Here is a 16,431-nt window from a genome sequence, read left to right as displayed (position 1 = left end):
TACAATTAGGTCATTAGCGATTACTTAATAATCTAATTATTACCACAATGCTATCTGCATGAACTTTATAATCTTACTACATTTTTAAAAATTAAAACTTAAATAGTGTCTAAAATAAATAAATAAAACTAACACCTATAAACAGTACTTTAGAATTAAATAGTTTAATATCAGTAGTTTTTTAATTTACAAAATTAAAGAATTATATGTGTTAATGACATTTACATAACTAAAAGACTTCAAGACATTTAAATCTATAAAAAATAACAGTAAAGTATTCTTTAATACTTTTTAAATAAACTTTAATTCAATATTGTGCAGAAAACTTTTTTAATCAAGTTATTATTCATTTTGTTACAATGTTCTAAACATAACGGCGTCGTAGTACGATTCAATTAGAAAAAACACATCGTTCAACCAAATCACAAAAATTAGTCTAAACAGCCAAGTTGCCGTTTTTAATCAGAACCTCAACGAAAAAAAAATCAAAATGACTCCGGAACCAAACACGACAGACGCAATAAACGACGAGATCATTAAAATGGGCACCTTGCGTAAATCACGGTCGTGGAATAAGAGGTTCTTTGTGCTTCGCAAGACTAGCCCTCCCACACTCGAGTACTATGACAGTGAACGCAAGTACAAGACGGGAAAGCTGAAGAGGAGCTTTCCCATTGAATTTCCCTGGGCGGTTGTGAGGAAGGGAGACAAAAAGCAGCATCATCAGATTGAAATTTTCACTGAAGACAGCAGTTTTGCGTTTGCTTGCGAAAGTAGAGCTGTTCAGGACGATTGGTACATGGCGATAGAAAACGTTATCAAGCCTGGTTAGCTATTTGTTTCATATACGTTATTGAATAAGTTAAAAATATTTAATGACTGCTTTCTCTTTAGTTTTAAAAAATTGCAAATTAGAGTCTTAAACTCAAAAATTTTGAACTAAATGCTTGTCACTATTATAAATTGAATTGTTAATACATTAACTACATATAATATTTTTAAATAGTATATACAAAAAATTTTTTTTTCAGATAGAGGCTAACTTATAAGTTTGCGTAAGTTAATTAAAAGTTTATTTAGTAGTTTTTTGTATCATTCTACTATGTAAAAATAACTAAATTCATTAAAGTTTAATATTTCTATGAGCATGTAATGCATTTAGTTAAGAAGACTTTAAAGCGTAAAAGAAAGTACTCAGACAATCGAAGTTTTTTAATTTTTATTTTGTTTTTGTAATGTTGGCGCTAAGTTTTGTTTTAGCCGCTACATTTGTTGTCAGTAATGAGCACTCACTACTACTCTCTTGCTTCTTCTCATAAACAACTTTAGTCAATAACAAACTAAGCAACCTTGTTTCCTTTTAGCTTCCTATTTTTTTCTTTAGCAATTTCTTGAGTGAAACGAAACAGGTATTTGTCAGCTTTTGAGTTTATATTGAACTAAACGCTATCATGAAACGCTTTTAAATACTTTTTTTATGTATATTGTGCAACTATACTAAAATAGCTTTGATTTTGCCATTAAAGTCGTTACTTATGTTAAAGTTTTTACTATTAAAATTTTAAAAAGCCCGATATTTTTATAAACGAGTTAACAAAATACTTTTATTTTTATTTAAGTAACTTCAAAAATTCAAAATTTATAAATATTAAAGTTCTTATTTTACTTTTCAAAGCTATTTATGCTTTTAATTCAACTTTGCAGTGTGTCAAATAAGAATTTTGTTAAAGACAGTATCTTATTTTTTTTTAAAGGAAACCAATAATTAGTAACCGTCCAAAAGTCGTTGTTGTTGAGTCATAAAAATGTGTTTTTAACTTTTGTTTTCTACTGTAAATCACAATATGAGAGATTCTCTTTACACTTTTACAGTTCTTTCATTATCTTACAATATGCAACTTATGCTTTTTATATAAATTCCTTGTAAACGTGTCATATTTATTTAGGTGTCATCTACTATTAAAGTAGATATTTTGAGATATTTGAAACTTTTTGAATATTAGTAATTATTTATACAAAAAAAATTAACAAATAATTTAAGTTGAATTAAAATTTTACATATTTTCAAAATAACTTTTTATGTTAAACTTATTTGTATCATAAAGGTATCAGTTTTAGAAATTGTAATCTAATACAATTATTGTTCTTTTTAAGTAGTGAACAAATACAAGTAGATAAATAGTTTTGCTAGAATGGCTGATTGAACAAAAATTAAATTACATGTTATACTTTTTTTCAGTTGTACAAAAAATCATTAAAAGTTAAATTAAAATACTAATTATAACTAAAACAGAACTACCAGAGATAAAATATTTTAATCCAAATACTTTTCTGTGTTCATCTCTTAATTTGAATATTTCCACGTAAAAAAAAATTTTGAAAATGTACGTTAAAAGTTATTAGTAAGCCACTATATTAAAAGTTAATAACACATTTACACCCGTCTGAACTTAATCGTTTTGTTTATTTAAAAGTCTTGCTGTGGTTGCTATTAACTTTAATTTCGTAACGAATTGTGAGATAACATTATCATGCTCTAACTAAGCTGTTGAAAATTTCAGCTGATAACTACGCGGTAATTTCAGTTTATTGAAGAAAAATTTCAACTAAGTTATCTTTGTATGTTAGTAATATTTAATTTAATACTGTTTTTTTCTAAAATGAACAATAAGAGGGTCATATGGAGATAAATGCGTAAAACTTTATTTTCAAATATACTCTGAAAAATGCAATCTCGCACAAGTTATATTTAAGACAATATACTGTACAAGCTCTGTTAAATTAATAAAAAATACAGTTATTTACTAATAAATAATGCTAAATAAATATTTAGCTCCATGACAGAGTTGTTGTACTTAACATATATATTTTTAAAACTGTTCCAGACTGTTGTTTGAATATAATTAAATAAATAGTTTTAAAACTCTATATAAAAACACTTTTAGATTCTTGATTCAAGTATATACTTTTTAATGTTTTTTAGAAACATGTTTTTAATAACTAATAGTTTATTACTTCAAATAGAAAAACTATATTACTATAATCATATAAATTAGCCTTTTTATGTAATGAACTTTAAAGTGGTCTAAGACTGAGTTTTTGTTAATTAAACCCATAAATTTTACATATTTACTGCTATCTCAGATACTTGTTATTACAGGAATATTTCTCAAATACTTAGCAAATACTAAACCCCACATCATGGGTTTTTGCATTTGCGCGCACAAAGCCGAATTCGTCGAATTGTTTTCGAAGTAAGTTCACAACACAAAACAAACTTTTCATTTGTTTCTTTCTATCGCTTCGCTGTTCAGTACACTTTGCAACTTTTTTACATTTTGTGTGTGATGTGTATCGATCGAGAAACAAATGTTATGCTTTTTAAAAACACGGGCGTTATTTTCTGCGGTTTTCTTTAAATTTTTATATAACTGATACTGGCTAAGTTTTGTTTCTCTGAAATCTGTGTGTGGGTAAGGTAGCTTTAGTTGGAAATTGTCATAATTGTAAAGCAGTCGGAGTGAAGTATTAACAACCGTTTAAACCACTTAAAAATTATTGATAATATCAATAACTTTTACGTAAAGAAAAATTTTCGTTTGTTCAATAATTTTTTTTTGAAACGGTATTTTTTTCATATCCGTATTATTTAAACTAACTATCTTACTATCTTAGTACAATTAAGTGTTGATGTTAAAAGTATATCTTTCTATAAAGAGTTTTTCATTTTTAAACATTGAGTCATATTTAAAAAAAAAGATTTAGCAGAATGTTCTGTCGTTTATTTTGTCTATCATGTTTAACTATTTATAACCAAAAAAACAGTATTTTACTAATGTATAAACTAATACGCATATTACTGTATTACTAAAACTATATTCATAACATATCTAACAAATATAAAACACATAAACTAATATTCAGAAATGATACGTATTAGTTTATTTATAAACTTACGTCTTCAAATAGTTTTTTAGTCCATTAATTATTATAAATTACAACATTTTGGCTAAAATTAAACGATCCATACATTTGCTTTAATGACACAATTAAAAAAAATTGTTAGCAGATACATAATTAAGCTTAATGAATCGTTTTCTTAATAGATTTTTTTACCTTTAAAGTGTAAAAAAGCTTAAAAAGGGGCCAAAAAAAAGTTCCGTACATCTTGAGTAGCTTTAAAGCCGAGACTGAACTTTTACCCAAACACTTATGGACTTATTGTATGATTTTAGTTAAAACCAATGACCAAAAACGCGCGCTCAGTTTTTTGTTTCACAATGACAATGAATGGAAAGGGTAGTAGTAGAAATGGAAAGGTCACTCACGTGAGAAGCAGTATCGTAATTACAACAATAAAGCTTTGAAAAAAAGAAACGCAAAGAGACAAAAGAGAGCAAAAGTGTAACTTAAAAACATTTCGTTTTTTTTGAATTCTGGTAAACAACTCTTAACGCTCGAAATCAATTGAATTTTGTCAAAAACAAGTTTATAGTTATTATTATACAGAGGATTTTTTTACTACACTTGATAGCTTTTAAAATTAAATAATGTATATACTTTCATAAATAGTTCTACTAGAGTTTTCAAATCAATGTATTTATCAACCTTTTATGACTGAAAAAAAAAACATTTAAAAAGCTAATCATTTAAATTGATACGTTACTTGTAAAACTGGTCAATTAATTTATATAAGTCAAGTTTAATTTAAGGCACTTTTATTTCTAAGCATGCTGAAAAAAAATTCATAATGACCTTAAAAAGTATTAGAAAGATAATTTACAAAAAGTAGTTATTAAAACAATTGAAACATCAAGTTTTTGAGTTATTTATATTTTGTAAAAACAACATAAAAATGTATTGGATATTATTACTCATATACATTTTGAACTAACTACTTCTAAAAATAGTAGAAACTAAGGTTTTTTTTTTTCTTTTAAACAATTTTAAAGTACTAAGAACTTTTTTCATTATAACAGTAAAAAACGGGAAATGTAGATCTTTTAAAAAGTTATAGTTGGTAATTTTATTAGAGAGTATAGAGAGTGTTTTTTATTTGGTGGTTTTAAATTATCAGAATTTGTTTAATCAATCAAACATTTTTTGTTTTATTTTAGATAAAAACAACACGATTATATAATTAGTCTAGAGTCCTTAAATAATAGACAAAAGTCAGTTTTTTTAAACCTTCATATGTCACATCATCAAATAACAACATTGTTTAACGAAAAAAACAACAGTTAACATTTAAAGAGAAAAAAAGAAAGAGTGTGCAGATACACACAGTAGGCAAGCATATTTGAAAACAACAAGCCAGGAGACGAACGCTACGTGAGAGCCGAGAGACGGCAGCAAAAAACATACTACAAATAGACACGCGTAGTTCCATAGCTCACTCGCTTGTTTAAATATCAACGATTTCGAGCACTTGCAGTCAAATCTTTTTTGTTCAAAATGCGATGTTTATAAATAATTAGATGTTGTACTTAATAAAAAAGCAAAATAAAATACGTTTTTTGTTCTACATCAACATTTTTTTTGAAATTAATTTTAAAACTAAAATAGTTTGCAAAAATGTTTGGTTTTCAAACTGTAGATAAGAATTCGGTTTAAAAAATATAGAGTTAAGTTATTAGAATATAGTTAATAATATTTCCAACATATCGTTATAAAATTTAAGACAATGTTTGTTATTTATTTTTTTGTCAATTATATTTTTATTTCTGAATACGACTTATATAAATTAAGTAAAACTTTATAAAGCTAGTTATTGTGCGAACTGTCAACTAAAATAAAAACTATATGTCATTGTAAAAGGTTTAAATGATGTCATGATTATCAAATGTGTTTAGTATTTTTGGTAAGTTAAAATTAATTTATTTTAAAAGACTTTTTATTTTTAAAGTTTACAATCTCATAAGCAATCTGTGGTAGTTATTACCGCGTAGAACTAAAATAATAACTATTACAACGAATAAGTTACTTCAATAAAATAGGCTTTTTATATTTTTATATTTTATAAGTACTAAAAAATTACTATTTTTTTATTTATTTACAGTGTACGGTAACTTGAAATACTCTGGGTTGTGGTGCTGTGAAGTTGACAACCATCGTTTTGAACACGAATCTTCTTATATACCTTTAAATGGAAAATTTCGTGTGTGCCTGACCAGAGATACAATTTCCATTATAAAAGCTTTGCCTTGCGGTGGTGCAGATCCAAATAGCAAGTCTGTAGAGATAAAATCTTCAAGTATAAAGTCGATTGTAAAGTTTTCAGATTCTGTTGAACTTCACCTTGGTAGATCATGTGGCTTCGGGCACGGAATATTAATTCTTAAACCTGGTGATTCTAGAGTTACTAAAGACCTTGCATTAAAACTCAGCCGTAGAATCAACAGCAATATAAAAAATGGAAACTCAAGCAACTCACTAAGCAGACGAAACCATGCAAACAACCTTCCTCCAAGTATCATCGGACTCGCTCCTACTTACCATCTAAACAACAGATCAAGGTGTCAAAGCTTGCCTGCCAAGCAAGTGCAACTTCCGTATCAAAAAGATCCGGGAGGAATTCGGAACAATAGAATAAACAGCGAAGGTCAACCGCTTCGAAGGCCACCACGAACGCAGCTTAACAACGGCAGATCATACGCGAACATTCATGCGAGGAGTGTACAAACAACTGTGCAGAACAGTCCTCAGCAAGCAAAAAACTTTTCAGCTAACAACAGTATGTCATTTATAAACACTACAAGCGACCAGTTTTGTCCGGGATCCATAATCAGCGATCGATATGAACACCCAATAAGCATTCTTTCGTCGGGAGTCACTTCGTTTCAACTCGACGCCGACAGCAGCGCGAACAACTCGCTTTCAAGCACACCGCCTATCAGTTCATACACTTCGGCCAGGAAAAAAGAAGCCGTTCCACCGCCACCGGACTTTGAACCGGACGTTCTGATAAAAGGATGCTTGAAAATAGAAAATTATGCAACATCTGATTCGTTTGATTCTATAGTCATTACTAAAAAACAAAATGGATATATTAACAACGATTCTGAGTCCTTGATGTTAGATAAGACGACAACAGAAAAAGAATCTGACTTAACGGCAGAAAACCTCCAGCAAAAAAATTCACACAAATCAGAAATTTCTAAAACATTCCGCAATAATCAAAGAAGGAACTTGAAATCAAGTTCATTCAATTTGATTACGAACCGAATATTTTCTTACATTAAACCGTCGTCTGCAACACCAGCAGCTTTAACTAACCGTAGAACTACTTCACCTGAAATACCTGTACCTACAGGCTACGTGCCAATGGGACCTGCAATCGTCAAAAGTGGAACATTAAGAGTCAGATCAAAGCCGAGAAAAATAGTATATAATAGAAGATCCTCTCTCGTTTTCGACACTGTTCATCGACGTAGTAGCCAGTCTTCGTCTTCTAATCTTTCATCATACAATGATAAGTCAAGTTTAGCTTCAAGTTCCAGCTCGAATCATTGTAACCAGATGGTTAGCAAAAGTTCAGAAGATGATTATCTCAAAATGTTTCCTTTGGATTCGAGTAAGGTGAAAAACTTTAACCATCAAAACGTTTCTTTTGGCTCATCAAGACCACCCCAGTATCCCCATCAGAGAAGTAGTGTTCATTCATTGAAATCGAGAAAAAAAGTTTCAGAAAAAAACACTGTTTTACAAAGTAACATTACGAAATAATATAATAGTTACCTCAAAAATGCCTGACTAATCGAAGAAAAGTTTAAAGTCACATGTTAAACCTCTAAGCAAAAAATTACGAAACTGCTTTAGAAAACATTTAAGTTTGCTTCAATTTTTACTCAAGTGTTTTAAACATTAAAGTTACTATATATATATGCATCTGTAAAATTGTAAAATACTTTTAATCTATTCTTCGCTTTTTATACTAAATTGTTTGAATATAATTTGTTTTAAAAATCACTAAATATTTCACCAAATTAAGTTGTGTATCATAGGTTTTTATATAAATAATAATTATGAATATTTTAGCTGTTTTTACTACAAAAAGTGTTTGAAAATTATTTTCACTGTCTTTGGTTTTTACTTTATGACTTATATATGCTAAACAAAAAGTTTATAGTATCTTTTTTTTGGTTTTTAACACCTTATTTTTAAAACAGTTTTTGATAAGTTTCTGGTTAAATATAAGAATGCCTCAACTTACTGTCGTCTATACTGCTTATTTATATTATGAAAACTTAATGGTTGTTTACATAAAAATTGTTAATTTAAGCGTCTAATCTTAAATGGGCAAATGAAAACGCTCTTATTTTTGTTTTTATTAGTGAATAAATTAAAGATAAAACAATGGAAAATGATTTGATTTTCTATCTCTTTAAAAATTTGGAAAACAAAATCTTACATCTTTTAATAACCGTAGTTACTAGTTAGTATCAAATATTTAATTTTAAGTTCTTTAAACTAGTAATATACCGATGCTGAACTGTTAAACTATATATATTTTACATTACAAAGCAGCACATCATATTTAGTATATTAGTTATTTCTAATTAAAGATTATGAAATATAATTGAAACTAAGACGTACGCAACAAAAAAAAATAAAGTTTCGAAATACTTCAAATACTAAACATTTAATAAACTTAAAAAAATATTTAGTGAAGCTGCTATACTTAGCATTACAACAAATGAAACCTTTTAGAGTAAGTATATTTTTTAAATATAAAAATAGTTAATTTTGAAAATGAAATTTATACTAATAACTAAACTATTACAGAAAAAGATTTTATTTAAAGTCAACGAAATATACATATCAACGAATTACAAAGTAATTTAAAACAATAATTTCTGAATAAATTCTGAAATGTTCTGTTAAGTTCTGCGTAAAAAGCTGGTAGAAATATTCAAAAAAAAAAGATAAATAAAAGTTATAGTATTACAAAAGCTTCTTAAAAAGTGTGAAAAATAGCTTTTAACTTACAAATAGCCAGATGAACGCATCCCTTTTTAGTATAAACTTTGTAAGTTTTTAAACTCTAAAGAAAAAAAAAGTATAAATTACTCTTTATATTTTTTAGTTGCTAAATCTGTGATTTTTCTACTTTAAAGGAGTTATATAAATAAGGTGTCTATAAAACATTTAAAACTTAACCAGTTATTATTAGTTATAAGGTATTACTAGTTGGCGTGTGCACCGGAGCATTGACGTGACCGCTCCCAATATAAAGAAATTAAAATATAAATTCATAGAATGAGTTTATTTCTTTATCAAAAATAAAAAAGTTTATTTTTAACAAACATTAAAAATTTAAACTTAATATTTAAAGATTTTTTTACACTTTCTGTTAACAATTTTTTTTGTTAATTTGATTAAGTTGCTTGAAACAGCACTCAAACTAAAAAACTAATAAACTACTTTAAACTAATTTTAACTTTAAATGAATTTTCTAATAAAAGTTCGTAGATTACTAGAAAAAATATTTATTTATAAACATTGAAGATTAGTTTTGATCATTAATATTTAAGATTTGATTGTTATTTTTTTTATTTTATAGGTTTGTGTTTTTAGTATTGTAATTGAAAATATTGCTTATAATAATTCAAGTGCTTTTCTTATAAAATTTTAAAAGAAAGTTTAAGTATTTGGTCTATCCAATATCCAAATAAAACTTTAAATATTTTATTCTTTTGTCTTAATTTTAAGAAAAATAAAGGTATTTACTTCATTTGGTTTATATGATCTACTTAAGCGACAGGTATATAACATTTTGATATCTTCATATACTAGTATTAGCTGCAACAAGTTTATTAGTTTTCAAAGTAATTTTTTAAATCATTATGAAAATATTTAATTTGGAAAAAGCTGGTAAAACCAAAATTACCTACTGAACTTTTTTTTAACTTGTCTTAATAAGCCCAAAAGCGACTCATTAAAAATAAAATACCATTAACTTGTTATCTTTTAGAAAAATTTAAGTCCCAAAGTAATCAGATCTTTTAAAAGTCTTTTCAAAATATATCAGGATATTGATATTTTGTTCTTAATGAGTCGCTTAAAGTCGGTAATTAGTGCTATATGTCATTCTTACACTATTTTTATATTTGTATACTGTTATAAACTTTTTTTTTTGAAAGTTATAAAATTAACAAATTAAATAAAGTTAAATTTTTAAATTAATATTAAATCATTGTCAGATTAAACTTAATCAGATGCTCAAATCAAAAGTGTAAAATTATAATTTGAACAATGCAAAACGTTGGGTTGATTTTTAACTACTATCTTTTTTTTTTTTTTTTATAATATACTAGTTAATTTTACTCACCAAGGTTTAGGCAATGTACGGCCGAAACGTATTTCTAACTTAAAAATACTTTAGCAGACAAACTATTTTGACATCTTTAATAATATGTATTTTAAATGTGTCTTTAATTTAACTTCAAATACACAATACTGCATATTTAATGATTAATTCAATAAAATTTTCTTTTAAATAGAATTCAGAATTTTATTTGTATAATTTTTCCAAACTACGCAGCTCCTGAAAACTTTTTTTAAGTATATCCGGGCTGAGAAGTATTTTTTCTGGTAAATGTGGCCAACAGACTAGAAAAAATGCATACCCCTAGTCTAAAACAATGGGGTGTCTAAAATTAGGATTTAAAATTGCAACTATTGCTTAAGTAGTATAATAATTTACGGTTGATTGTCATAACTCAGTTCTGCTTTAAATTTATAAAAGTATTGTTAGAACAAAACTGATCGGTATTTTAGTTAACTATTTTTGTAAATATAAAACAGTCCTTATTCAAGCAGAGAATTATTTTTTTTTAATTTTTTCATATAACAATAGTGTTGAGTTGGTAAAAAGTTTGTTTTGGTTATTAATTTTATTCAATTCCTTATTGTTTTGTCTTTATTGTTTTTTTTTCTAGTATTGAAGTGCTAAAAATTTTATACAAAAACTTTAAGCTCCATTTTTTTCTATTTTCGCGGTTAAGGCTATAGAGTGCAAGCTTTTTTTTTTCTAATTGTTTTTGTTGTTTGATAGAGCTTACTATCAGTTTGTTTAGATAACTTTCGTACTATAGCATTGACAACAATTTAGAGTTATTACTTAAAATTGATAATGATCACAAAAAAGTTATTCTAGTAAATAAAATAACAATATTTTAAAGGCAGATTTTGAACTTACGCTAATTTTTAATACTTTATTTGTTTTAGTTTAGCAGCACCGTTTAATTTATTAAAATAATATATTGATAGTAGTCACCTCGAAAAGCATATAAGTTTTATAGAGTTTCGTGAAGTAACAGATAAAGAGATAACAATAGACAACATGTCATAATACAAATTTGGTAATCCCAGATATGCTCTTTAGCATATACCAGGATTTCTTAAAGTGTATAATAACAGAAAAGGGTTGTAAATTTAAAAATAGTTAATTTACTAGTATTGGGGCAATTTTAAATAAAAGCGGTTATTTTTTATATATTCTATTTATTCCAATAGAGCAATTATGAAAATGAGTTTGGGAAATCCTACTCTCTATTTTATTCAAAGGCAACTTAAAGCAAAGTATATATTATACAACTCAGACTCTACTTTAAAAAAGTTTCGTGCTTGATGAACCAAGTTTTTTCAGAGAAAGAATGCTTAGTGCATAAGTACATAGGGAAAAATTTTTTGACACACGTCTAATAACAAAACAAAAAACAATTAGTTAATAATAATAAATACTATTTACTATGATTAGAGAAGTGACAAAAGAATAAGTGCATTTTTACTGTTTCATAAAAAATGGTGTTTATCCTAAACAACTAAAATTTCAATTTTTAAATGACTGCAATAGATCTTTTTAAAACAGTTTAGTAGTATTTGGCACTGTATGAGTTCTAAATTGAAGCAAGAAAAAATAAATCGATTTTATTAACACCTTCTTTTCACAAAAACTTATACATTAAATATATAAGAATATACTAGTTACGACTAAAGTTTTACAAAGTTTAAATTTTCAATAATCGTAAACAAAATGTTAATTTTAATTGTTAGCTATGTCTTTCAGCTTTGTAATATAGGTTCATAACTTTAAACTAACCAATATTTTTGGAGAATAGTTTTCTATTTTTACCTTGCATCCGTAGCATAGTGTTTCGTCATATACTTTAAAATATATAATTTGATTTACTTTAAACACTGACAAAAGGTTTTTGATAAGTTTTATAATAACAAATTTTGTAGAAATACATTATCAATTATTAGATAAAAGAATTTTCTTACCTCTATTACATCTTATTATAAATTTGAAGAAACAAGAAAAAGTTTTTGTTTATTTTTTTCTTTATCTGTAGTAAATTTAACAGCTTCTAAAAAACATTTCCACAAAACGTTCTACAGTATTCAACTAACTTTCTTCTTAGTTATTTATAAAAGGAATAAATAAAAAAATTATACTAAATTAACTTTTATACTTGAATTATTTTATTTTTATTTTCACGCAGGACGTTGGTCACTAAAACAAACTTACTTTTATAGTTTAAAAAAGATGTTTATAACAAATTTTCTAGTTACGATGTAAGTTAAGCTAAGAAATTTAAAACCTAAACCGAAAATATATTTATTTTAACTTACATACTAATGCAAATCTAAGCACTTGTTTACATTTTTCTTTTTTTTTTAGTTTTAGAGATTTTAACAAATATTTGATTTATTTCAGTTAAATTTTTCAATCCGAGGAACAGTAGAATTACAGAACTTCAAAAGTTTCCAAAAAAATAAAAGACAAAAATTAATTTGTTTATCTTTAATTAATTTAAAACACTTTAGTAAAAGTTTTTTCTAAACCGTAGATGACTTGTTGAAGTTATTTTTTTAGTAAAAATCTAAGACTAGTTTGCCTACTTTCAGATATTGTTGAAGCTTCGATAGTTTTTTTGACAAAATGTAAACCCAAATTAAGAATTTTTAGACAAAAAGTTTTTATTAGTAAATGACAAATAATTTACAGCGGAAAATAAGTGTCGGCTTGACGTTAATAGAGAAAAGTATTACTAAAGTTAATGACCTATTAAGTAAAAACGCGCGTTAGCTATAATCCTGCATTGACACTAGATATTTTCAAGAAGACGTAAGTTTAAATTATAATGTTTCTGACCCACAAACAAACGCTTCAGTGTGAAAGGACTTATAGACATTTCATTTGACCTGGACAACGATTCATAATAGTGATCTACCGGATCCAAGATCCGGTACCGGCCATCTTTTGCTAGGAACCAGATCCGGCCGGATCTTAATTTAAAAACAAGATCCAGAATTGGAACCGGCCGGATTATAAATTTAGAAAAAGATCCTGGTCCGGATCCAGTCAGTTTGGAAAGCCTTTGTTTTCCGCGATCAGCTTTTTACAGTTTTATTTACTTAGATTATTGTGGTTTGGATATTTAATATATATAAAATTAGTCAAGCGAAACAGACTAGATAAAATTTACTTAATCAATCATATGTTGTAAAAATTCAGGTACATAAAGTAGTTTATCAAAAAGTTATAAAGTTCTAACCTTAACGATGACTATCATTTAATCTACTTTTAATTCAAATTTTAAAAAGTTTTGAAGTAGAAAACATTTTTTTAGTTCCATTATAATAAATTTAAGGAGATATTCTATGGTTCTTCTTTGAAATAAGTAATTAGAAACAGGGTTTACACACGGTCAGGATACTCAGGAATATTCAGGATAGTTTTGTAAAATTAAAATCTTTTAAAATTTCAGAAAACATACATATTTTAGAATTTTTTTAAGTAAGATTTAGTTTACAATTCCTTAAAATTATATGTTTTATAAACATGTTTTTTGATAATTTAATAATTTTTAAAAGTTAGAAAAACACTTTAAAGCATTTGACAAAACTCAAGATGACTCAGTACAGTTTCATTGGTAAGAAGAATGGCAACTATGTAGAAATATAAGATTAGTCATATTATTTTTAATATAATTAATTTCTATCAGTTACATATTTTATTTCTCCAAAATTAAAAGTGCTAACTGCATCGAAATTTTTCAACGTAAGTGAGGATGACCCTTGTTATGCAATTAGCGGTCTTTGCAATAAACTCATTAAAATAGGTAATGCTAATTCGTATAGCATTTCTTCTTTACTAAAACATATGAACTCAAAACATATGATTTCAAAATATCAAAGAGAAATTTCAGAGGCTAGAAAATCATCATCATCATTATCCAATAAAGAAATAAGCGATAGTTTGTCCTTAACTTCAAAACAAATGAAGCTAACAGCAATGCGCCGAGCTAGTATTGAGAGTTATCGCCCCGTTAAACAATAGAAAATAATCGATCATTAAACAATCGAAACTCATAAAAGAAATATGAACATGATTGCTATGAACAACCAACCATATTCAATTACTAGCGATCAAGGCTTTATAGACCTGTTGGCTGCTTTAGATCAAGGTCACTTTCCGAGCACTAAGTACTTCACTGGTACAATGATTCCTCAGACTTATGAAAGTTTGATTATACAAATATAAACTGAGTTATCAGAAGCTTCATTTTTGTCATTTACAAGTGACAATTCGAAGACAAATTCGAAGACAATTCGAAGACAATTCGAAGACATATACATCATACATCTTTTTTTAATAGTGCATTGGTTAAATAAAAGCTTTGAGTACAAACACCGAGCTTTGCACTCTATGGAAATAGAAGGTTCTCAACCTAGTTTTTATATTTGTGAAAAAATAAAGGAGATGCTTCAAAATTGGGGTTTTAATGTTAATCGTATTCACGATTTTCTGCGCGACAATGCATTTAACATGAAGGCTGGTATGTTAATGTTAGAATCCTCTTCAGCACCCTGTTTATTCACACGCTTCAACTGATATTTAAAGATTCACTGTTTTCAGAAAATATTAAAAGTATGTTCCACACTTCTACACGTGCGAGTTTTCAGAAAGTAACCATTCTTCTACGGCGTGCTTCTAAACTAAGAAAAAATCCAGGTTACTTTAGGTTAATCATGGTCAATACAAAAAGTCTTTTAACTTATGCAAGATGTCAAAAAAAGGTGGAACTCAGCCTACCTAATAATGAAAAAATGAAAAAATTAAAAACAAATGTCCAGAACTACGTGGATAACAACAAATTATAAAACCCGAAACTATTCTTACAGCTGATGAATGAAAACTTTTATTTCTTTATCACAACTTATAAAAAACAAGAATAGGTTTCTTTGTAGCTTAATGGTGTTGGTATGAGTAAATGTTATTTACTAAATTACTTACTTTTGTATATGTTTACAGTTGCTAAAGAAGTTATTGTAAGTAAAAGTCTAATGTAAAGCATATCATTAAAAAGTAAATTAGTATATTGTTTAATACAAGTATTATTAAAGTTATTATCTAAATGTTTTATTTGAACACTAAGAAAAAGAACGTTGTAAAAAAATATCTATCAATACGAAATCTTAGTTTAAATGTTAAATTAAAGCTACTTATACAAATAATTTTGAATTTTCTACTTGTGAGGTGTAAAAGTAAATTAAATTAAATGTTACAATGTTTCTAAAAATAACGACCTTTTTTTTAATGATATGCTTTACATTGGACTTTTACTTACAATAACTTCTTTAGCAACTGTAAACATATACAAAAGTAAGTAATTTAGTAAATAACATTTACTCATACCTAATAATGGTATGAGTAAATGTTATTTACTAAATTACTTACTTTTGTATATGTTTACAGTTGCTAAAGAAGTTATTGTAAGTAAAAGTCTAATGTAAAGCATATCATTAAAAAAAAGGTCGTTATTTTTAGAAACATTGTAACATTTAATTTAATTTACTTTTACACCTCACAAGTAGAAAATTCAAAATTATTTGTATAAGTAGCTTTAATTTAACATTTAAACTAAGATTTCGTATTGATAGATATTTTTTTACAACGTTCTTTTTCTTAGTGTTCAAATAAAACATTTAGATAATAACTTTAATAATACTTGTATTAAACAATTTACTAATTAATGGTATCATAAAAATTAATTTTATAATTTTTTTTTCTATTGAAACTACATAAAACCTTAAACGTTTAGGATCCGGAATCGGCCGGATCTTAAATAGTGGATCCGGTTGATCACTAAATTTCATAATTACAATGAATCCCTAAAAGTTCTAATTAGGATGAAACCAGACCGCAAATGTCGTATGGCTTATTGTTGATGGTCTGGTCATGCAGTTAAGCTTAATGCAACCAAAAATTATTTGAAAAATAATAAGTAATTAAGGACATAATAACCAAAAGTTACGAAAGAATTTAAATTGCATTATTTCGGTTTTAGTTAAGTGACAGTTTAAAAATCAATAACTTTTTTTGTTTGTTTATAACCCAATTTTAGAATTGGAGTTACAAGA

The 16,431-nt window shown here is 26.6% G+C and overlaps 1 protein-coding gene across 1 annotated transcript; it reads left to right on the top strand.

Annotated features, from left to right (window-relative positions):
- The first annotated feature begins 325 nt into the window (after positions 1 to 325).
- Positions 326 to 8,209, top strand: LOC145833964 (uncharacterized). Its single transcript, XM_082941294.1, has 2 exons — positions 326 to 827; positions 6,059 to 8,209. The coding sequence occupies exons 1-2, from the start codon at positions 491 to 493 to the stop codon at positions 7,723 to 7,725; spliced, it is 2,004 nt and encodes a 667-aa protein (XP_082797420.1). The 5' UTR covers positions 326 to 490; the 3' UTR covers positions 7,726 to 8,209.
- Positions 8,210 to 16,431: the final 8,222 nt, after the last annotated feature.

This window comes from Thalia democratica, chromosome 1 (assembly GCF_965202585.1).
Source record: "Thalia democratica chromosome 1, ktThaDemo2.hap1.1, whole genome shotgun sequence".
In the NCBI taxonomy this organism is placed as follows: Eukaryota; Metazoa; Chordata; class Thaliacea; order Salpida; family Salpidae; genus Thalia; species Thalia democratica.
This window is presented reverse-complemented; position numbering and strand designations above follow the sequence as displayed.

Excerpts from the sequence above, each read along its gene's own strand:
- LOC145833964 (XM_082941294.1), top strand. The coding sequence starts at position 491 with ATGACTCCGGAACCAAACACGACAGACGCAATAAACGACGAGATCATT. Across the intron at positions 828-6,058 it reads AGAAAACGTTATCAAGCCTG|TGTACGGTAACTTGAAATAC; the intron begins GTTAGCTATTTG and ends ATTTATTTACAG.